The sequence below is a fragment of the Strix uralensis genome, chromosome 4 (genome assembly GCF_047716275.1).
Source record: "Strix uralensis isolate ZFMK-TIS-50842 chromosome 4, bStrUra1, whole genome shotgun sequence".
In the NCBI taxonomy this organism is placed as follows: Eukaryota; Metazoa; Chordata; class Aves; order Strigiformes; family Strigidae; genus Strix; species Strix uralensis.
In genome coordinates, this window is record NC_133975.1 from 36,942,603 (window position 1) to 36,965,857 (window position 23,255).

A 23,255-nucleotide genomic window follows, 5' to 3' on the forward strand; every position below is an offset into this window, starting at 1 on the left:
GATTAGTGTGAACATGGCTGCTGGTAAATTCTCTGAACACATCAAAGAGCCTTATTGTTGCACTCAGGTTTTAATTCCTTATTAGTTTCAGGAAATACATGTCCTCAGAGCAATGAGAGGAAACTTTGAACGTTTTTCTTCCTCTTATGCTGGGTGTGGGCTTGGTACTGCCTAATTGTTAGTCTGTCTGATGCCTGTACTCCCATAGGAAGCAAGAACAAACGCATTTACATTTGTGTCATTGCTGTGTGCTTTCAAATATGTGGCCTACTCATTTTTTTCCTCTCCTTTTTTTTTTTTTTAAGATCAAAGGTGACAAGAATAGCGGAGCAGAGAAGTTAAGAATGATGCAGAGAACACAGATGTGAAGAACAAAGGAGAGAGGAAGGAGCTGAGCCTGGTGCAGAGAGGGAGAGGAGAAGCAGCAGCCTAAATGCAAGTACTTGAATGTGGAAATGATGGGTTGCAGGCTGCTTAACAGGAGTTTAATGTGGTGCTTTAACATGTGTCTAATACCGATTGGCGCTTTTAGAGCAGTGCCTGAGATAGGTTAATGTTTTTAAAATTTTCTGCCTCGGGTTCAAGACTTTGGACTCTTGTGTCAATAATTTACAGCTCTAAACAGGGAAGTGGCATCAGGGTCACGTGTGTGTGTATGTGAGAGAGAGAGAGAGAGAGAGAGAGAGAAAAAGTCAGTTTGAGTCTTAACTGAATAATATAATGTGGTGTGGTGCAGCTGAGGGGGCTGTAAAGCGCTCACTTCTGAGCTAAGCAATATCGAAATGTAAAATAGCAGCTAAAAAATCAGTGATTGAGTTGATCAGAGAAAGCTGAAGGGAGGGGGTCAAACTACTCAGCCAGAACCAAAGTGGTCTGATAAATTGCTGTGATGTAAAATGTATTTTTCATAATTTTAGTCAAGTTTATGGGACAGAAACAGCCATTTGTAAGCACTCTTATTAGCAGGTGCATCATTTTAGCTAGTACAGTGATGCCTTCTGCATGTGAATTTTTTTGGGTAGGTTTTTTTTTTTTTTTTCAAAAAAGTCTTGTGCAAATGCAGGTACGTGGGCCAAAAAGAGGTCTCTTCAGGAGCATAACTGTTTTTCTTCGTGGGCTCTGTATCCCACCTATATCAGCAGACAAGCTTTTGCCGATATGATGTGTCTTCTTCAGGTGAAGGTTTTCCTAATCCAAGTGTACCAGAAGAGTTTTCTGCCATAGAGAAGGCTTTATTATCTCAGTTGCTCTTAGGGAAGGCTCCCACACAGATCCAAAGTCACTATTATAATTGTTTGATGCCTGCAAAGCTTTAATCTCTGTACTGTGCAGAGATGTGGAGCTGCCTGGGTGTTCTGTCTGGAAAACAAGTAACCTCGTCCCTTGTTCTCTGCAGCTCCTTCCTGGGTGGGTGACAATGCCTGTCGAAAGGATGCGGATGCGCCCCTGGCTGGAAGAGCAAATCAACTCTAACAGGATACCAGGGCTGAAATGGCTAAATAAGGTAAGGGGGGTGCACGTATGTGTGTGTGTACGTTTGGTCAAGAGGGACTTTATAGCAGTGGCTGAGGTTTGAATAGGTAAATCAGCTCATTCCTTGTTCTCAAAGGGGTGACATGGGGAGGAAGGGCAAAGCTGAATGCTTCCTGCTGAACCTGTTCCTCCTGCCTCTCCTGCCAGATCTGAGGCGTCCTGCTTTGGCCTGTGGATCTGTGGCTCCTTTGAAAGCATTTTCCAACTCTTTGTTGTTGAAGTGAGCATTTCTGGAGACTCCGCTAGGGTTTTTTTTAAGCTGGGAACAGATTGCTCACCAAGCAGCGTCAGAGGGATGTGAACAAAACGCTCTCCTGAGGGGGAAGGCTATAGTCTGTGTTAGACTCTGGGTTGAAGCAACGATCTCCTCTTTCAGACTTGCATGACTTCTTATACTTTTCAACCTGGGAGAAAATGGGGGAACTTTTCCCCTGTCAGACCCAAACCTAATATTCCTGGTCCTGAGCTCTTACTGAGAGCTCGAGACACTTTGAGAGCACAAGCATGGGCTCCAAAATGTCAGTGCCCAATTTGATTTTTTTTAATTGGCTCAATAAAACCAAGGAGTGTATTTGAGACTTTGAACAGTAATAAACCCTGGAAATACTGCATGCATTCTGCAGTATGCAGGAGAGTAATTCACCACACTGAAAAGCATGAAGGAGTTCTGGCTACAGAGTCTACTTTATTATCCGAATGGGTGGAAATGCACAAAATCAGGTGCAGAAACAGGAGCTGCCACTCTGGTTAAAACACTAACCCAGTTAGTCTGGTATCCTCCCTATAGTAGTAGTTGTGGTGCTCAGGTGTTCATTTTTAGAGCTGAAGAATGGCAATTAAGATTACTACTTTTCATTTCAGCTTTCAAAGCTAGAAATGCTTGTGACTATAAAATTATCAGGAGCCCTTTAAATTTCAGCTACAAATTTTGCTTCTCAGGAACTTCCTGCATCAGCGACTCTCAGATGCTGTGGCTGGGTAAATAAATATTGCTTTATCCATTCCCTAGTTAGCTGCCCTGTGAATTTGAGTAGGTCCTTGTTCTTGCATAATGGGGTCACAGCTGAAGAGGAGGAAGAGACCAGTTTTTACTGTTGTCTTTGTAATTTGAGTCCCATGTTCAGGTCCCTATGGATTCTTCTCCTTGAGTATCTGTACCTTGGTGTCAGTTCTCTCCTGCTGACAGTCGATCTCTGCTGTTCTTTGCTGGGCATTCCTGCCCAATCCCAAAATAATTTCTCTGCACTTAGTAGGGCACAGTATTTCAGATTTGAGCATATTACTCTTAAATAGAATGTTGTCATCTCTACGTTATGTTCATGTAACCTTTTTTGGTACACTCCAGGATTGTACTTGCCTCCCTTGCTCTGCAGTGTGAAAATGCTGCCACTGTGCTAAGGGCTTCATTTTTCCAAGTTTAGCCCACCAGCCCATAAAGGCAGTTTGCAATGTGTGTCATGTTGTTCAGTGTTTGCAGCCCTCTGATTGTGTTGTTGCAGTGGTTTCTGCCTTGTGCTTCTGGCGTAAACTGTTTGCATGCAAGAGTCGGTAGGAGATTTTGTCCTTAGAATATTCTATATTGACCAAGGCTTGTCTCACAAATAAAGTATTGTAATTTTTTTTTTTTTCTAAAACAAAGCTCTGGCTTCTACTAGAAAGAGGATACCAGGCTAAGTGGCCTGCCTTGAGGTTTATTAAATGCTGATTCCCCACTTCTGCCCTGTGATTTGGCATCATTCTGGGTTGCCTTTATTGTACTCAACATTGCACTTCTGAGCATTTCTGTTTAAAAATGTTTAAACATTCATTCCAACAATGAATCATTAAACCAAAAATATTTCTGTTCTTGCTGTAAATCCTGACCGTAAACAAAGCCATGCATGGAATCAATGATAGTGTCATTGGAATCACAGCCCGTTCTGTACCCACGGAATTGACTCTGGAGGATGTAGGATTTTGGGATTTGTGTATTTTAATCAGAGTTTGGTAAAGGCAAGTTCACAGTACAGAAAAGGAAGGTGGGTCAGATTAGCAAGAGAGTGGCACTCCTGTGTGGGTGTGTGCATGTGTGTGTGTGTGCATGCACTTTTGCTTTTAAGGAACTAAGATTTACATACTAAAGAAACAATTACCATTCTGAGTTTGTCATTGACTGTCTCTTCTTGGGGAATTTTTCCAGACTGAGAAAGGAATTAAACCTCTCTCGGTTAAAAATGACAAATCAGGTACAGCTGACTTAACGTAATTCCTTCCCCTACTGTCAGTTGATCACATTATTAGGCCTGCTTTGTGTTCCCCTCCAGAAGAGACCCTTCTCTATAGGGCTTAAAAAATAAATACTTGTGTACCTCCCTGGTGAAAATGTTATCCTGCTGAATGACATGAGGGAGGAAGGAATTTCTTTACCTTCCCAGAGAGACAAAACTGGGAGGTGTGAAGGAAATGACATAGTTCAGTAGAGGGCAGAGGTGGTGTGAGGAGGGGGATAATGAGAGGTCAGTGTCCCTCATGGGTCTGGAAAAGGAAATTAGAGTGTAAACATTCAGAGTAGCTGTAACAGGAGTCGAGAGGTAACCTGCTGCTTTTATGAATGCTTGGAGTATTACCCTCCAGACAGATGCTGCTATTTGTAATTTGTCCTATGACTTTCTAGCTAATATGTGATTGCATGCTCGTTCACCTGCCTGAAGCATTTTGCAATGCTAGGGTTGCAAGCATTCGATACTATTTTCCTCTTCTGATTTCTAAGAATGTGACACCTTTTCCCTTTTGATGTCCCCACTGGAGTTTGTTCACAATTCCTGTTATGCTGCAAAAGTTTTGTGGATTGTGCTTTTGACCTTAGGTGAGGCTCATTTTTTAATAGCAGCAGAAGACTCCTACACAAATGTCCAGTGATGGAGTGCTGTACCGGACAGCACATGGTTTTCCAAGTCTAAGGGAAAGCACTGATGAGCCTTTTCTTATTAAGATCATTATTAGGGAACATTGACTGAAGAAGGATATAGGTAAATGTTTGATAATGTGTGAAATCAAAAATTAGTATTTAAATAGAAGGCATCTAGATAAACTAGAGCAGAACACAAACCCACATGGTATTGCTGCAAGCAGCAGTCTTGTGGGATTTCAGAGAAGATTAGATATTTGATAGTTGATGAGAAAATCTGTAGTTTCTATATAGGTATGTAAAATTACATATGTATTATAAAATTATAATACATGGATTCAGTGATTTTTTTTATTTAAATTATAATTTGCTATAAGTCTGTGTGCTTCAAGTCATCTGGGATTGGAAAGAACTTTCTGTAATGAACAGAAACACTATAATGAACACTGAGACGGCTGTTGAGAGTGTCCTGGCACCTTCCTTTGAAGCAGTGAGTATGGCTGATGATGACAGGATGCTGTGTCTGGAGTCTTGTTCAGTCTGCTAGTTCCTGTAGAACTTTCTGAATTATATGGAATATGAAATCCGTGGTATAACCTCCGTAGCGTTGTGTAGCATTGTTCAAACCTCTCCCCATTACTAAGCATGAGATGACTTTTTAATCTGGTCAATTCTTAAAGTTCTTGTTGACAGAAATTTTTTTCTATGGAAGTAAGAATTTTTTTCCATGCTCATTATAGTCTATGGGAGAGTAGAGGCAAGGAAGCTTTTTCTAGCTCTGATGAATACAATAGTGCTGTGGACCACAGGATAGTGGGGTTGAGGCTTTCTTTAGACCACTTCTACTTGGGGAAAAAGGAGAGCATCTCTGTAGGATGATTTAACTACATAGAGGGGGAAGAATAAGGAAGCAAAAGGCACGTGAGAGAAGTGATGGGAATAGATTAAGAGGAAGGATGAGAGTGTGAGGGTTTGAAGGGGAATGAGGAATGTGTTAAATCTGTGCTTTCACCAAAATTAAAGATGAAGCCAAGTGAGAAGGGAAGAATGCAATTCGGAACAAGTGAATGAATGTAAATGAGAGAAAGGATTGAAGACAAGAGTTGAAGGACGATACAAAATGCAGGCTCAAAAAAGAAAAGATCACATGGTAAGGAAGGGAAATAAACCTAACCTTGACAGTAGTGAAACGTTAACCAGACAGACAAGGAAGAAAAATGGTTATTGGAGGAAGGGGAAAGGGCAAAGAATTTATCTCACCCGACTGCAGACATCTACAATGCAGTCATTTAAATGGGAGCTGCCTGTCTAGAGTTGTTTGTAGTCAATGGAGGGAAATAGGCTCTTTTAGGGTGTAATTCAGTTGATGTAGCACGGGTGGCCACCTCAGGAGGAGGGTGCATTTTGCCCTGGAAGTGCTTTTCTCTTCACAGACTGAGAAGTGGATCTAAATGTATAGTGGCAGTGTTTATAGTGCAAGATGTCTTCATGTGAAGCCAGATAAGATGTATTTCCCCCAATAGGGGAGAAAAAACAGGTGTTCTGGAACAAACTCCTTTTGTATGGCTTTGCAGAAATGAGCGTGAAGAGTTCTGAAGCAGCCCTGTAGGTCATCAGCACATAGGAATTTGTTCCCGTGTTGTATGACATAAAAGCACATCTGACACAGCATCCATCTGGCCCAGTATCCTATGTGCTAAGTGCTTGTGGAAGGAGTATAGAGAACATGCTGTCCAAGTTCTGAAGGCCATTGGGCTTCCAGAGCTTGAGCTGCATCCCAAAACTATGATCTTTAATAGTCACCAGAGTACTGCCTTCCATGAGTTTTTCTGATCCCTTTGGGAATCAGTTTATACTTCTGCCACATAAGGCATGCCCTCGTTTAACTACATGTTGTGTGTTAAAAAAATAATTTTAAAAATGCCTTCCTTTGGATTGCTTTAAATGCACTTCTCTTTGGCCTAAAGTTTCTAAACTAAAATACATTCAACTATCTTCAGTGCCACCCCTTCACATGGGTGTCTTGTATTTTTTATCCCCACTGGAGAGATGTCTACTGTTGGTATATTCATATGTCCATTTGCTTGGCATATAAATTTGAGAGATCCCTTTCCTTTACCATGCTAGTATTTTACTGGCTGAAATTCTAAATCCCTTGAATTTGCTCTGTTCCTAGGGTTGTTTAGTTTAATACCCAATTTTTCTAATCATAAAAGTGTCTGTGCTGCCAAAACTAGCCTTCATTTGAATGTTTAGAAATGTGTAGCACTGCATGTTTTATCCATGTGTCAGCTTGGAAAGCTGCCAGGCTCATCGTCCGTGAAGGGGCTTCTGAGTATTTCATATACTTAGGGCTGTATTCTGCTTTCAGTGACGCCAGTGGATATTTTCCTGTTGAGTTCAGTGACAGCAGCACTGGGTTAGAAGGAACCATAACACTTGCCAATGCTGGAACTTGCTTTTAAATAAGTGACTTAAAGTCATCAGAGGATCCCTCAAGTCAATCAGTGTCAGCATTTCCTGTTTGTTTTCCCTTCCAGGAGAAGAAGATTTTTCAGATTCCCTGGATGCATGCTGCAAGACATGGGTGGGATGTTGAAAAAGATGCTCCCTTATTTAGAAACTGGGCAATTCACACAGGTATTGGAACTCTCCTGTAGGACAGATTGTCACATTGTTTTCCCTTTTAAAGTTACATTTTCCTTCTTTCTTGTCTTTGTTTTTACTCACACAGAAAGTGGATTTAAGTTTCTAGATTTGTGGGAGGATAAGTGCTTTTTTCAAGGCCTGTGATACTTTCCAGCTTTATTGAAGTACCATAACTCATTTGCATTGAGGAACACAGTAAAACTTAATTGATTTAAACGTTAACAAGATTGGGTTCAAAATTGTTGGGAGTAGAGCACAGTCAGCACTTTGTAGACTTGGGCCCTTAGGCTTTTTATGCCTTTCTGTTGATTTGAGCCAGACATAATAAAGGTAAATGCTGTGCAAGCTTTTCCACATTGTTGTGGAGTCACATCTGATCTGCAGTGCCCTGGGTCTTTCTTGAGCAGAAACTGTTCATCATGTGTTCTAGAAATGTGCGTGGGAATGAGATCACAACACTCTCCTGCAACCTCAGCTAATGTTTGAATGCTTGTCATGGGAACCGAAGGCTGATACCTTGAAGTTAACTTACGGTGTTATTAATTCGCCTTAGGTTTTCAATTGCACGTTGTGTGTACCTAACTTTCTTTTCTTGCTTAGGAAAGTACCAGTCAGGAGTAGATAAACCCGATCCAAAGACGTGGAAGGCAAACTTCCGTTGTGCTATGAACTCCCTGCCCGACATAGAAGAAGTGAAGGACAAAAGTATAAAGAAAGGAAACAATGCCTTCAGGGTATACCGGATGCTGCCATTATCTGAAAGACCTTCCAAAAAAGGTAGAGGGGAGAGTTTGTCAATATGAAAATGGTGTTGGGGGCATTGTTATTATTTTGGGGCCCACAAAATGTGCCGGTTCTGCTTCTGCTGTGAAGCTGGATGTTTTTATCCAGATGTTCCCCAGAACTTAGCAATAGCTGTGTGGAAGATGGGCTACATTCAGTTATGAGAAAAAGCCACTTGGAGGGAGGATCAACAAGATGCAATGTGTCCAAACTGGTGATGTGTGTAAATTGTGTTCTGTTAAAGCTGATAGAGTTGTGTTCAGATGGTAGTCCCAGGTCTCCTTCAGTCAAGGAAGATGATTAGGGGAATATTAGAAAACAATGCATTTAACTCAGTAGGGCTCATTCAGAGTACGGTGGCAGACATTTTGGTATCTTTTTTCAAGGAAGGGTAGAAATAAACTGGCGCTTTGTTGAGCTGAGTGGCAGCGTTGCACTCTCTGCTCAGAACATTAAACCGTGAAACCACTTTGTTAGTTACGTAGCTACACTAGGCCATGAAAAACCAGCCCCCACAGCATGATAATGGTGAAATCGGAAACTTATGTTTGAATCCGCAATTTTAGGGATTAGGTCTCCCACCTGCCAGGAGAGGACCTAACCACCATGTCAATCTCATGGGTATTTGGTTTCTTATGGAGTAGAAACATAGGCTTCTTTATGACTCCTTGATGTCCTTACGGCTTTGTTACTGGTTTATGGAGTAGACAATGGCTTCCTTAGTCCTCTGGTATCCTCTAGTGTCTAGAATTTTTGGACAAAAAATAACCCGCAAACCAAACACACGGTGTTCCTCTAAAATCCAGTTCAGTTCACCTGTAGCTCAGTTTGCTATTTCTTAAATTGAGAAGTGAAAGGCACATCTTCAGTTTAAGGTCAGTGTGTTTGGAAATTATGAACTCTGGCATTTTTGGTGCAGAATCATAGTATGGACAGGAGATCAATCTGCAAAAGGTAGCACATTATCTTTGAAACTGTTTCCAGTGTCTTGTCAATGGTGTATTTTTTATGTTCAGGCATATTTCCCTGAACCATAACCTGTCCCATTGTGGTAGATTCATTTCATAGCTGTAGGAACTAGAAAAGTTCATCATGAAAGCTGAGATTCTGGAGATGGGGGGCTGTAGCAGGAGAGGATTCTGCAGCTAGTCCAGTTACGGTAAAACTCTTGACATATTTTGGGCCCTGTGTATATTCCCACATGCCCTTTCTGCATGGCACATGGTTAAATTTGTGTGTGAGTGAGAGCAAAAGAATTTGGCTGCTAACATTTCTAATTCTCGGTGCTATCTTGTAGTACAGATGGGAGAAATTCCTGGGACACGTCTGTGCAAACAGTGGGGTAGAGCTGAAATTGCACCAGCAAGTCTGAGCTTTCACATCAGGGTCTTGTCAGGTCAGAGCAGGGGCAGCAACACTGGGGTCTGCCAAGGCACACGACATATTCTGAGGGTCATGTGCTGTGTGGTTTTCTGGATTCTCAACTCCAGCATGATTGTGTATCCACTTTTGCATGAATTATAATATATATTTCCCCCCTCAGGTTGCAACTGTTCAGAAAAATATTTTCTGAAGTTTATTGTGGTCTCTTTTCATGTTAAATCGATGAACAATCTCCCTTTTTCTATAGCTACAGTGAGAGTGTCACGGATATGATGAGACATACATTTTGATTTTTTTCCCTTTAAGAATATTTTTCTCCCCCTTCTTTTTTACAACAGACCTTATTTATTGCTTAGTTTGTCACTCTTCCATATTTATCACCTTGATTTTTTTGACTGCAGTTGTTTTCGTCAGTCTCACCATGGTTCTTTTTTGTAGCCCTTAAATAACAAAACACAAAGCCAGAGAGTTCAAGGTGAATTTTTGACTGCCCTGGCCTTAAGGGGGGTTTAAAATTAGGCAAAATGTGTTCTCCCTTCCTAGGAGGTACTACCATTTTAAGGCATGTTTTGGGGCTATTTGTTGATGAATATAGAAAGTGTAAGGATAACTCATGGCACACAGGACTTTAAGAAATCTTCCTTCTGTTGTTGCAGGAAAAAAAACGAAGTCCGAGAAGGATGACAAATTCAAACAAATTAAGGTAAGAAGTGGCTGTTTAATAGTGTGAGAGCTTGTGAAAACAATCTGTTGCAATTTTTTTTAATAGCCCCAATAGTATATTGTGGTGGATATTTGCAAATCTCTCATGCTTGTGGTTTGGTTAAGTAGCTACAGTTACATGCGATGTTTGTTGTTTTTTTTTAAAAAAGTGAAGGCTGTTAGAGCCTTGACTGACGTCATCAGTTGACATAGGCCTGTGTTACAATGCCTGGAGGTTGGAAAACTGGCAGCCTCGGCAATACATTTGCCATTTGTTTGTCTGTGAAAGTAGAAGTATGGTAGTTACAGAAGGAATGCTTCTGAACAACAGAGTTACCTTTTGTTAGCAATTAATTTCTGTGTGTAAGGCATTGGAAATTCATTGTTGTTTAGTCAAGGGCAAGAAGTTCTGTTAGAGCTGCACCTTCTGCTCATGTTTTGTCAGTTAAAGGACCTCAGTTGTAAAGCTCCTCAGTCAGTGCTTGAGATTTCTGCTTGTTCAGGGCATGGATCCAGACTGATGTTAGCTTTCCCTGCGAAGCATGGTGTTTCCTAGATTTCGCACTTCTGCCAAGCGCTTCTATGAGGTGGCCAGTATTACACACCACCAGGATTTGAACCGCCTTTGATTTTTTCAAAAAGCAAATCACAAAGGTTTCAGACTTTCAGCCTTCAGTAACGTTGGTGTTCTTGGGTTGCACGTAGCAGCCATGTCTGCAGCAGAAGGGCAGCTCGGTCGCCTGCTGCTTGCTTGTGAAGGGCTGTGCCACCCGCGCCTGGGTGCAGGTTCTGCACCCACTGGCCAGGGAATGCTCTGGGCCAGGTGAACCCAGAGGCCTGGGAAAACTCCTCCATTGAAATCAGGTTTGGAAGGCAGACACTGTCCTGGAAGTTGTGACTTGTGGACTTATATGTCAGAATACTGTGATTTTTAAATTGTCTTAAAGTAACCACTTTTTAACCATCCTATCTGGATCATGCAGCCATGTGTGCTTGTTATAACATGACTCTGATGGTAGCCTGTGTTCAGAGGGAGTCAGTAAACTCCTTTGGTCAGAACAGAGCAGCCTGTGGTGCCTACCAAAGCTGGCAGCAGTACTTTGTCATTCCCCTCCTTCACAATCTTTTAGTTAAAATATTATATGCCTGAAAAGCTGTAGAGGTGCTTGAACAATCCCATCCTGTCCATTAATATTAATCTCACAAATAGGCATTGCTGAGGGAGTCCCAGTGATGTCTGTCAGATTAGTACATGTGGCGTTATGCCTGGGAGTAGGTGCCGGCGGGGAGCATTTTCCTCCAGCTCAGTTGTCCTGAGCTGTGCAGAAGCATGCGGCCAGGCATCCCAGGACAGTGAGCTGAATTGGCTATGCCTCCAGCACATACACCTACTAGCAATAACTACTACAAGCATATGGTTCATCAGCCACCAACCATGCCACTTAGCTCTTATAGGCTTTGAGCTGGGGCCAGGTAGTACTCCTGTCTGTTGCCCCTTATTCTGACAAATGCATACACAAGCTGACCTCCAGATATGCCTGGATTTTAAAATAGATGCTCCTTCCAGTCTTAGACTGAGTATTGAATGTTGAAGAGTATAATAGCAGAGAAGGGTGCTGGATGAATTAGTGCAAATGCACATTTCTGAGCATTGAAAGCTGCTTATAATTGCTTTGCTCGGTGATGTGAATTCCTGAGATCTGAGATGCGTGTTTTGCATTGAATGCCTTGCAGTTACCCTGAAATCCTCTCTTTAGTGGAGGTGAGTGGGAGGCTGCTCCATGATCTGCCTGGTAGCTGCAATGGGGTAATACCAGCAGAGCAAGCAGCTGAGGATCTGATTGCAGATCTACGAAGGGACTTCAGTGTACCAAGAGTCTCACATTGAGCCCTCCCACTGCTGGACCCTGTGGGCACCCATAGCAACTGCTGGTGGGGGTGAAGAGCCCTGCCAGACCTTGCTGAGTGCTTGGGGCATTCACTGCTTGTCCCCATGAATGTGAGAGACCTTGGCCTTAGCAAATACCTGCTCTGCTCTAGGCAAGGGGGACTGCAAGCAGGTCTCCCACCTTGCAGATAGGTCTCCTACCACTGGGCTTTTGGGCAAATGGAGTCTCTCCATTAGAAAATGAATTCTCAGCAATGGGAGGAAGCCGTAAGTGTCTGAGTAGCCTGGATAAAAACAGGCTCTTTCATTTGAAAGAAAGGACTGAACTGCCTGCCTGAGGCTTTATTTCTACCTTATCCTAGATGTAACCTTTTGACTATGCATGCAGCTCCCTGTTGAGACATTTTTTAAATCTAAGTGACACCTTTCCCCATGCATTTAGCTTAGGCTAGACGTCTGGACACTGAAAATTTAGGTGAGTTAACACCAAGTGTGCCAGTGTCCAAGGCCCTTTGTGGATCTGGCACCATCACCCGAGTTCCATGATGCATATTTGTTTCTGCAGCTCAAGAGAGGCTACTAAATAAAATTCTCTGTAACCAAGCCTCAGTAAAGCTGAGCAAGGTGCTGTGTGTGCAGCGTTACCATGGGGGCTTCTGTATTTGCTGAGGCACTGCACAACACCAGAAGCTCAGGGCTCCAGTGTGTAGCCCTAACCTGTCTCTGCAGTCATGATCCTCAATGGATCAATAGCAGCTAATTTTGTCTTTTCCAGCTCTCCAGGTCTTTGACCTGTGGGTTGACACAACCAGTGCAGCTCATCAAAGGCCATTAACACTAACTTTGCACCCTTCTGATGTACACAGGGGTCTTGGGACAGGGTGCATGTTTGCCTTGTTTAATGGCTAAGAAGGTGTGGAAGTGACAGGTCTCTTTGAGTGGATCACAATCATAGCATATGTCATCCACAAAAAAATGGCAACAGTGTGACAGGTAGTTTTTGTCCCCATGATAACAGTTCCTACAGTTAGTACTGTGAAGGGCTGGCGCCACAAGTCTTAAGGCTCACCTTGCCCTTGCTGAAATGCTTTAGAGCAGTGAAAATGAGCATGGGGTGACATCAAATCCAACTGGCAGCTCTGCACCTCTCTGCAGATGTCTCTGGGTCAGCAGTGAGGTAGAACTTCTCTCACAGGGCTGGCATGGCCAGCCCAGAGTAGGAGCAGAAGACTTTAGACTTTGAAACCAATAACCCTGTAAGGGAGCCAATACCAGGAAGGAGGTTGGACCTGTAGATAATGCTTTAAATGTGTTTATAGCTTTTTAAAGAAATCCTGAGTTTATGGAATGAAACTTTTTGGTGTCTGTTCTGAAGGGAGCTTTTTAGATTCCCACTCGAGTGTACCAGACCTAGAGAGATGCATCTTGTGGAAAGCTCAGTCTATGTAGAACAGGTGGTGTTTTCCCAACGCTATTGCCCTGTGGTAATGTTTATGATGTGATCTAAAGGCTGTATTTAGTGTAAACACTTCGGTTCGCTTTCAGGCTTGCTGCAGAGAAAAATTAAAGCTAGAATTTAGTAATTGCTGTACAGAAGCTAAGGCTTCTTTCAGAGAGCGCTAAGGCATACAGCATGTTTGGAAGGGAATGAGGATGAATATTAAATAGAGTACCATTTTAAATCAGTGTTTCTTCCTTGTTTGTTCCAAATGTTAATCTCTAGTAAATAGCAGACTAATTTTTTGGTCTCTGAAGGCTCACTCTAAATCTGAAAATTAAAAATAGCTTTTGTTTCAAAGCAAAAGATTTGGAAATGGAGTAGACTCTGGCTTCTTCTCAGAGAATCAAAATATTCACTCTAAGATCGTGTCTAGCAGAGAGCAGGGTGTATATGGCAGGCAGAAGCAATATGATTTATTACAGTCTCAGATCAAAGAGATGAACTCAGTCCAGGCTCCTAAAATAAATCAAACCTGACCCAACTGTACTGTTTTCATTCTAGCAAGAGCCAGTTGAATCATCTTTTGGGATTAATGGGCTAAATGATGTCACTTCTGACTATTTCCTGTCTTCCACTATAAAAAATGAAGTTGACAGTACAGTGAACTTTGTAGGTAAGTACTCCTATGCTTTTCTTATATGCTAAGCATACAGGTGACTTCAAAAAACCTTTTGACTCTGCCAAACTCAGCTTTCCATCAGCATTTTCCACTTAAGCGAACGCCAAGGTTGCAGTCAGGTTGACCCATTTTTCACTAGCCCAAGCCACGTGAGGTCCTGGTTGCAGCTCAGTCCCGCCACCTTGCAGAGACAGCAAGCAGCACTGTGGCAGTGTGGTGGTGCCTGTGAGAGTAAAGCACTTACAGACATGCTCAGGTGGCTTCTCCTGACATGAACTTACTCCAGAGGGTAGTCCTCAGCTATGAGGAGACTGTAGCCAGTGTCACATGGGAGTTAAACTGCAGTCAGGTGGTAGTTTCCCATTGCTCAGAGCAGAGGTTTATATAGCATACCATTTTATTTGGGAGTTTAAACCTGCAGATGAAATGGAGGAACTTGGTTCCTTTTACTGGCATCTCAGTAGCAGTTTGTTCTTAACATCACTGAGTTAACAACAAGGATCAGTGAAGAAACTGGTACATTAGGAATTAGCTGTCACCTCAGCATGTGAATAATTGGTTCTCGGCAGAATAATTGAGCTGGTTTTTGACAGCTCTTTTTTGGCTGAGGTTGTCACTGCAGCAAGGGCTCTTAGAAATGTGACCCATATACCATTTTGTCTAGAATTCCACTTTTATATATGATGAAAAAGTGTTTGAAAGATACGTTAGTCTTCTGCTGGGAGAGATGGCAGAAATTACGTGCAGTGACACTATGCAGGGCTTTGCATAGTCATTCTCCTCAAGTACTTCTGTGGCTGAGGAGTCTGTTAGTATTTTTTCCTCTTTTTATGGCAGTCCATTTAACCAGCTGTTGCTTTGTAAGAGTGTTAGAACATGATTGTTGCTCCTACTATTACAGAGGGTTTTATAACTTGAAGGAGTAGCACTGTAGTGCTATTAATGCTTCCTGTTTACTGACTGACTCATAAACAAATCTGAAACACCCCAAGGCCAATATGCAGTCCAGGGAAAGAAGCTTCATCCACTTTTGCTTTGTTTTACAGTCTTAAAGTCAAACAGAGATCAATTAACAGCAGTCTTTGGAATGTCCCCAAAATCCTCAAAGAGGGTAATTTTGCTGCAAACATCTCAGTTTTCTACAGTGCAGTGTATCCTGAACTCCTGTTTGAGGTTATGATGAGGTGAATGCATGTTGCACATTAGAAGATCTCAATAATTTACAGGATAGGACCCATAGTTGCAACATCAACATCTAAGAATCGTCAAAGGTCTGTCGTGGTAACCAAGTAAGAGGTTCAGAGGAACAGACTGAATTTGCACCTTAAGGGCTTTATTTTTTCTCTGGACTCACAGAATCCATTTTCAGGGGTAGGACAGCAAGGCTCGGGTGGGTATCTCATCCAGTGTTGTTTAATTAATGGCTTGTGAAATGTGCTGGTTATTCAGACTGGAGAGAGAAGTCCTTATTTAGAACTGCAAGCAGGATTGTAATGTAAAGTGGGGGAAAACAGTAAAATAGATCTTTTCTGCAGGAAGGAGGGAAGTCAGCTGGAGGGGAGGAAAGACAAACGGCACCTTCAGTGTTGCTGACATACGTGCAGCTCGCGGGAAATTTGTGGCATATTGCCCAACTAAGCAGTAATTTTTGCTGTGCAAGTTAATCTCTCAGGGTGGGAAAGAATTCATCAGGTATTAAGGAGAGAGATAAAACACTGCAGATGGCCTGCTTGTACCCTGACAGGGTTGCACAATACTGGTTTCTCCCAGATAAAAATTAACTCTGTTGTGTGTGTTCTTGCCCCCCACCCCCCCGCCACTCAATAAAAAGCTAATTGTTTCAGAACCAGGAAAGGTGAAATACCGTTGAAATGAAATTTCTGGAATGAAATCTTATAATTGTAGTGATTCAACTGAAAAAAAAAAAAGACTATCCAGAATGTATGTAATTTTCTTTATGCTGGAATTGTCTCATAAAATACACATCTAGGTTTGGGGGATTTTCCAGTGGATATCTGGCTCTTCACAAAGCAAAATGATATGCAGCTTTTCCCTGAGAGAAAAACCTGTCACTTTTCTTTTTCAAAAAGTTGTGTTCTAGCCTTGTCTAAAGATAGAAGACAGGAATGGATTGTGTATATATACATGTGCATTCATGTATATTTATCTTAGTTCATCCAGCAATAGATGCTATCTTTTGCCTTTTTTAAACTTAATAATTAGAGTACTTAGGTCACTTAACAGAAGAATTTCAAGATCTACTGTCTTTCATTGCCTACATGTTTTTCCCATCATGGGTCTAGAAAAAAATGTACTGTCTGAATTTCTAACAACACAGCACCACGTTTGTACAGAATTTGTCCATATGAAGATTGTTCCTTTATGTTCCAGTAAAAATATCTATAGTTCTTCCCTTTCTCTTGGACACCTGTGGATTCAGGTTAGCTATCCCTCTAAGACAACTCCATCACTGGGTGCTCTTCCCATCTAGCTAGTGGCTTTCACTCCATGCTGGATAAATGCAGTTGTCATGTGTTCATACTGCTGGGATCGATAGGGGAATTGTACAAGACAGAGGGAGCTGTCTCAAGCAGCTCCAGAGGAGTGAGATTTTGGCTTTCACCATACTTTTCCTTTGCTCAGTAACTTCCTGGTACCTTGGTTTATTTCCCTGTTTCAAAAGGGTGTTGTGTAGTGCAATTGATGTCTGCAAAGCATTTCATGACAGTTGCAAAGCATCCATGGTGCCTTCACTTTGTAGAAATAAATAATGTTCCTTTGGTATTAAATATCACGTGCCTGGAGCAATAGGAAAACCCTCTGTTAATAACTAACCAGATTGTAGCTTTCTGTCACAGACCATGGGGATCACAGACTACAGGTACAACTGTGGTTTTCTGCATACCATCAATGACATTACAAGGAACAGTGAGAATAAGCGTCTAGTCGGAGGAGAAATTTTCCACAGATTCATGTTGTGTATAAATCAGAGCCCCACCATGTTTTACATGACCACGTGGCCAGTTTTCTGCATGCCAATTCTGGTCTTCTGGTACCTCATGTGCATGAGATCATCCAGAGGCCATGGGATGTTGGCAGCTTGCTGGGTAAGGATGCTTTCCCAGATTAGGAGAGATTGCTGTGGTCCGTATGTCCTGGTGAGACCACGTTTCTGTGTGGAGGAGCATGGCAGTGGTTTTCCCTCGGAAAGCCTCTGGACAGCTGGTATGTCAGGGAGGGCTCAAGGATGTTACTTGTGAGAAACAGGGGAGAGTTAGGCATTTTCAGTTGTCACAAGTGAGGAAAAAAATGTCTCTGAAGGTGATGGAAACTAAATAAATCACAGTTCCTTTAGAAGTCCCACCGAAAGCAGGTGGTGGGTGTGGAAGAAAGTGCTGAGACAGTATTGAAGACTCAGTCAAATACCAAGCAGGCTCCAAGGACAGGCTGTTGGAGATCCAGCAGGGCTGAGGTGTTATGACTAATAAATTTTTTATTTCTAACCCCAAGTTGTAGGACAGCCGCACCTTGATGGCAGCAGTGAGGAGCAGGTGATAGTTGCCAATCCTCCTGATGTTTGCCAGGTAGTAGAGGTGACAACAGAAAGCGACGAACAGCCCCTCAGCATGAGCCAGCTGTACCCCCTACAGATCTCCCCTGTCTCATCCTATGCAGGTAAGCATTCTGGCATTTCTTTACACTCTTTTTACACTGGGGGAAAGGGGGCTCTTCTGGGGTAGCTGGCAAAGATCCAGAAATGTCTATTCGACTGCCTTCTACATTTTTAATGAAGCTCAAAAACTCACAATCCTCTACACATTTCACCTTGGGAAACAACTTGGCAGATCTGAGGTTGGAAATGTAAGCTGCAGATTTTAGCCTGTGACTAATGGAAAAAGAACCTTTTTAGATGTAATGCAGAGAGGTCTTTTCATCTTTTATTAGAGGGGCATTTTCAGTGGTACAAATGATGTGCTGCAAATACAGTGTGTGCCCTTTGCCCCCTGACTTACTAAACATTAAAGGTCTTCTCTGCTATATGTTTCCTCAGTGCCTAGTACAGTGGGCACAGTGTGCTAAGGGCTGCACTAATAGTATATAATGCAGACGTGAAGCTGAGGGCCCTGGGGGAGTAGATCTGTCTTGTTACACATACTCTGCAGACTAGAACAGTCATGTAGCAACTGATAACAAGTGGTCCTGCAAGCAGCAGAGCTGTGGAGGTCTGGCTTCCAACGTCTGCGTCCCATCTGGATTGTCTTGATATCTAAAAAGGGGTGAGATAACAAGCTTTTCCTTGAGTCAGGGTGCTAATGGTTTCTCTGTTTTTGTCTGGCCCCTTATTTTCATAAAACTGGTAGGAAGTCAAGAGTCTTTGGCATTCATTTATCCCTTATCCAAGTCTGACAGCGTGTTCAGAAGTTGTTAGGGGAGAACAGACACAAATGCATACATGGGCATGCTATATAGAGTCCCTACAATCACACAAGCCTTATTTCCTTAGGAAGCAGGGAAAAGCCACATTTGAAAGTAGAAAAAGTTTCAGATCCAACCTGTCCTTCCTTTTTCAATGTGTTGCTAACTTGCAAGCCTCAAGAGACTAGGTAGAAACACAAATGTCATCTTTTTAGGCAAACTTAAGTATTAATTGTTCCCCATGCAATTTATTAGTTTACACATGGTTTTGCCTTTGACTCATTAGGCTGAAATTACTTCCAGAAACATTTTTATAAAATATGTATTTAGTAATTTTTATCTTTGGGTCTGAGTGAACAGTACAATGTTCTTTTGAACAGCCTCCAATGTTAGTCTCACACATGTTGATAAACGACTATGCTTCCCAATGTGTTTAGTCTGTAATGGCCAAAGCATTTAGAAGGGCTTTGCAAAGTGTAAGGCAGGGGGATGAGGGTGCCTTAACTTATTAGCAGCTGAGAGATGGGGCCTTTGAAACATTTGTCCTCTTTCCAAATGCTTCTTGCAGAACTTTTCCTGTCTCTGTGAACACGACAATAATGCTTTCTTTTAACCTCAGCTATAGGATCTAAGTTCTTGGAATGCAAACAAAAGTCACTGTCTTGGTCTGGAAGTCATGGTGGTTGCTTGGGCTGGGACGATAGAGGGGGATGGTCTGGTGACAGCGGAACCACCCTGACATGAGCAAGTCATAAGTTACCTCCCCTAAAGTCAGTGCAACAAGCCTGCATAAGGAGAATGAGGCATGACTGAAGTACTTCTGTTATCCCCTTATGTTGTCTTAGTATCCTGGTGGCCTTCAGCTGTCCTAACTTATACCAGGACCTGCTAGCCCATAACTCAGATAACACAGAGATGATTTCATGGCACTGAATGCATCTCAAGGCAGCTCTTGATGATCCTGGTTACTCTAGCTAGAGGCCAGTAAGAAGTGCGGTACTGCAAAGGTCTGTCCTGGGACAGGTCCTGTTTAATAGATCAATGAGCAGAAGAAGTGTTCACACACTTGTGAAGTTTGCAGGTGACACCAAATAGGGGACACCAGTCGATATGATTGAGGGCAGGGCCACCATCCTGAGGGACCTGAAGAGACTGCAGGAATGGGCTGACAGAAACCTTACGAAATTCAGCAAGGACAGCTGCCACGTCCTGTGCCTGGGAAGAAAGAGCCCTTTGAAGCGATAGAGGCTGGGGCAGATGGGTTGGGGAGCAGGTCTGCAAAAAGTCGGGTGGGCAGTGAGCTGAATGTGAGACAGCAGAGTGCCCTGGCCACAGAGAAGGCCACCAGCTCTCAGGAGCATGACCAGTAGATCTAGGGAAGTGATTATCCCCCTCTACCCAGCACTAGTTACACTACTTCTGGAGTGTTGAGTCCAGTCTTGAGCCCCCCCCAGTCCAAGAAAGGTACAGATAGATGGGAGCAAGTGCAGGGAAGGACTACCAGGATGATCAAGGGCTGGAGCACTCACTCTGTGAGGAGATATTGAGGGACTGGGGCTTGTTCAGTCTGGAGAGGAGATTGCTTTGAGGACCTCATAGCCACCTGCCCCTACCTGCAGGGATGTTATTGAGAAGGCAGAGCCAGACTATTCACAGTGGTGTGTGGTGGGAGGATGAGAAACAGCGGGCATAAATTGAAACAAGATAACTCGGTCCAGCTGGATATAAGAAAAAATGTCACCTTTTTTACCACAAGGGCAGTCAGGCAGTGAAGCAGGATGCCCAGAAAGGTTGTGCTGCCTCCATCCTTGGAGGTTTTCAACACCTGACTGGATAAGGCCCTGAGCAACCAGATCCAGTCCTGTAGTTGGCCCTGCTTTGAGCTAGAGGTTGGGCCTCCTGAGGTCCTTTACAACCTAAATTGTTCTATGAACCTCTGTTTTTTTAAAGCATGCATTTGCCCTTGAGGGAGGAGTGAGGACAGGGGTCTGTGATTTGTTAGAACCTTGAAACTTGGTGGACACTCTTGTGACTATTTGTGTCTTTGTCTTGCTCCACACAAACCTATACAGGAGAACCACAGGAGGTCTAGCCCTGTGCTCATGGTTTTGCTGGGTAGAGCTGCCTGCTGTCAGGTGCTATGACTGAATGGCAGGAAAGAGTATGACCATAACAGCTGTGCAGAAACAGTTAGTTTAGCTCTTCTGAAACAACTAACCAAAAAAAAGTAGCCTAAGGTATCAGCTGTCCTACATAAATCTGTTTTATTTCAAAACCACCTCTAGTTCCTTTCTGAGGTTACCAAGGCAAATAATGTGAGTGGCCCTTGTGAGTTTTCTCATATTTCCACTGATGTCCATGAAATCCATTTTTTTAATACTGAGGCTGTTGTCAACCTCCTCTTGTGTTCAACACTGATTCAAATAACCTTCTTGATTGAAATAACCTCTCTAACTTTCCATGCCCGAGTGGCTAGCTTCCCTGGCTTTGCTAACTATAATGCTATCTCTTGCTCAGCATTTTGTTATGTATAAACACTGAGGATGGATTCCTTTTCAGCTGCATCACTCTTTTTTTGTTGCCACATGTTTCTTCACGTCAAGGAATATCTGTTTCTTGTCTCTATGTGGATTCCTCCTATTGATTCTATCTCTGGGACCATTTTTCCTTTGCACAGATTAATTTCTGCCTCTCCTCCCCCTAGTATGGCTTAATTAGCCAGCTTAATCATGTTGGCACATCTCTCTTTACCTGGGCCGGTGAATGAGAAGCCCTGCAGAGTGTTAACTTCACAGGGCTTCACAGTTAAATTTAATGTTTCAGACTGCTCCTCTGCTTACTGCATGTTGTGGTAGAAACTCTGGCGTAGGGGAAGTGCTGGTTTTGGCAGTAGTAGTCTGGAGTAGCTGAGCTGCTGCTTCCTTGCCTCAGAAGGACTTTGGGTGCAGTTTAGATCCTGGGGCCTGAAAGAGCAATTCAGACTATTGATTTACAGCCCTCTGCCTAAACCTAATGCTTAGCCAAGCCTCGAGAGAAGGGGAAGGTGCTGCCAGTCTCTGAAGACGTGCAGGGGCATGATCCACAAGGCACAGTCTGTGCACCCTTAGCACTCATGTTATGTCTGGTGCAGAGCACGAGGTTGCTCTCAGGGAAGGCAGGATTGTGCTTTATGGTCACAAGGGTGCAGGGGCTGTGCAGAGCTGTCTGCATGGGCTAAAATGTGTAACACAGAGCAGAGAGTGGAAACTGGGACTTGAGAGCTCCCTTGCCTGCTACAGTAACTCATCACATTGTTCCTTCAACTCTGTAATTTCTGTCTTCCCATTGGTTTAGGGCGTGGACGAGCCCTCTCTGCTCAGCCCTGGTGGTGGGGTTGGAGAAAGACCTCTTCCAAATGCTGTTGGTAGCCTGATAGATGCCTAGGCTGATAGATGGCTCCCAGGAAACAAGACAGTGGTTCAAAACCCCATGAGCTGAAGGGGATCAGGCCTCTGCTTTTCTGGGTGAGGGTCTGGACACTGGGCAGCTGTGCAGAAGGAAGCAGTCATCACTGTAGACCGATCCTGAAAAGAGGGGTTTATTCCCTGTCTCAGATGTGTCTGAGGCACAGCACTCTCAATCAGCCCATGGGCTAGGAGCCTGACCCTGAGACACTGGGAGATCTGTGCTCAGACAGATGTGGGCTTGAAAATACAGTCAAAATTCCTGGATTTCAGGCTCTCCTGCAAGGGAGGGATGCAGCTGCAGGAGGATGGCCATCCTGCTGGAGCTGCAGCCCTGTGTTTGTGCTCTGGTTGAAGTGATGAGGGTGAGGGAGGCTGTGTGTGGTGGGGGAAGGTGATGGGGCTGCAGATAGTAGCATTGCTACTTGCTTCAGTGGTGGGTGAAGGATTGAGAAAGTGTTGGGGGCAGGGGGGAGTGCTGGGCACGGGTGGCAAAAGTGAAACAGGAGCAAAGTATAACAACAGTAATAAAGTGCCAGAAGTGACAGCAAGCCCTTGAGGCGGCAGGCTGAGATAACAGTTCATGAAACAAAACCACACTTATCTCCTCTGGGGTGGAGTTGTTATTGCTTTTGCAGGGAGATAAAAATAAGGATTTGGACAGGACTTTGCTCTTTGCCAGGCCTGGAGCTGCCAAGAGAGGGCAAGGGAGAGGGGGCATTCCCTGCTTGCGGGAGGCTCTTCCCTCTGCCCAGAAAACACAAATCTACTTCTGCCCTCTCCGTTGCTGTTTTTTCCAGGGTACAGCCATTTTTACTGTGATAATCATGTGAATTTACCCCAGTTGTTCAGTGCAGCTGTGCTGTCTAGCCCTTGGATTGCTCTTGCTGTGGCAGGGGGTCCATGCTTCTCTGTTGTTTCCTGGTTGTTTGGCTTGATTCTGTTTGTTACCACTTGTTGGAAGCGAATCAGGCCTCTTGAGCTGGATTTTGCTACTGTAGACAGAATAGCATGAGTTTCATTTTTGTTTCTGTTTTGTTTGACAGAAAGTGAAACGACCGACAGTGTTCCAAGCGATGAAGAAAATGCAGAGGTAAGTGTTTTCTGATTTTTTTGCACTTTGGAGCAAGGTCTCAAGAACAATGTCCTGAGGTATTCTTTCCCCTTCTCTGTTTGCAACTCTCTCTACCAGTAAAGAATTCATTTTAATAATAGCTGGGGGAGAAAAACAAACCAGGAAGATTCAAGGAAGACAGACATTTGGATGATTGTCGCAGAACGGATATCTCTACAAGTTCTTTCCTCCTCATCTGTCCAAACTACAAGGAGATTAATTTGCATGATAAGATATTTGGGAGAGCCATCAACAGTGCCAGCTAGTTTGTTAATGATGTATTGACATTGCTGGGTAGCGAGTATTTTATCTTGATTGAAAGCATGCTCGCTTTGTT

The 23,255-nt window shown here is 43.3% G+C and overlaps 1 protein-coding gene across 3 annotated transcripts in view; it reads left to right on the forward strand.

The window, feature by feature from the left end:
* The window catches only part of IRF2 (interferon regulatory factor 2), a 43,557-nt gene that overhangs the window by 17,887 nt on the left and 2,415 nt on the right, over nt 1-23,255 (forward strand). Inside the window, exons 2-10 of one of the 3 annotated variants that reach the window (XM_074866402.1) lie at nt 306-435; nt 1,397-1,504; nt 5,444-5,570; nt 6,961-7,060; nt 7,670-7,846; nt 9,892-9,938; nt 13,828-13,939; nt 17,456-17,620; nt 22,851-22,897. In XM_074866402.1, coding sequence (XP_074722503.1) covers nt 5,541-5,570; nt 6,961-7,060; nt 7,670-7,846; nt 9,892-9,938; nt 13,828-13,939; nt 17,456-17,620; nt 22,851-22,897 — 678 coding nt within the window. In that variant the 5' untranslated portion in view covers nt 306-435; nt 1,397-1,504; nt 5,444-5,540. Of the gene's footprint in view, nt 1-305; nt 440-1,396; nt 1,505-5,443; nt 5,571-6,960; nt 7,061-7,669; nt 7,847-9,891; nt 9,939-13,827; nt 13,940-17,455; nt 17,621-22,850; nt 22,898-23,255 lie in introns of all 3 variants that reach the window. The other 2 variants (XM_074866399.1, XM_074866400.1) reach the window with 2 other exon arrangements.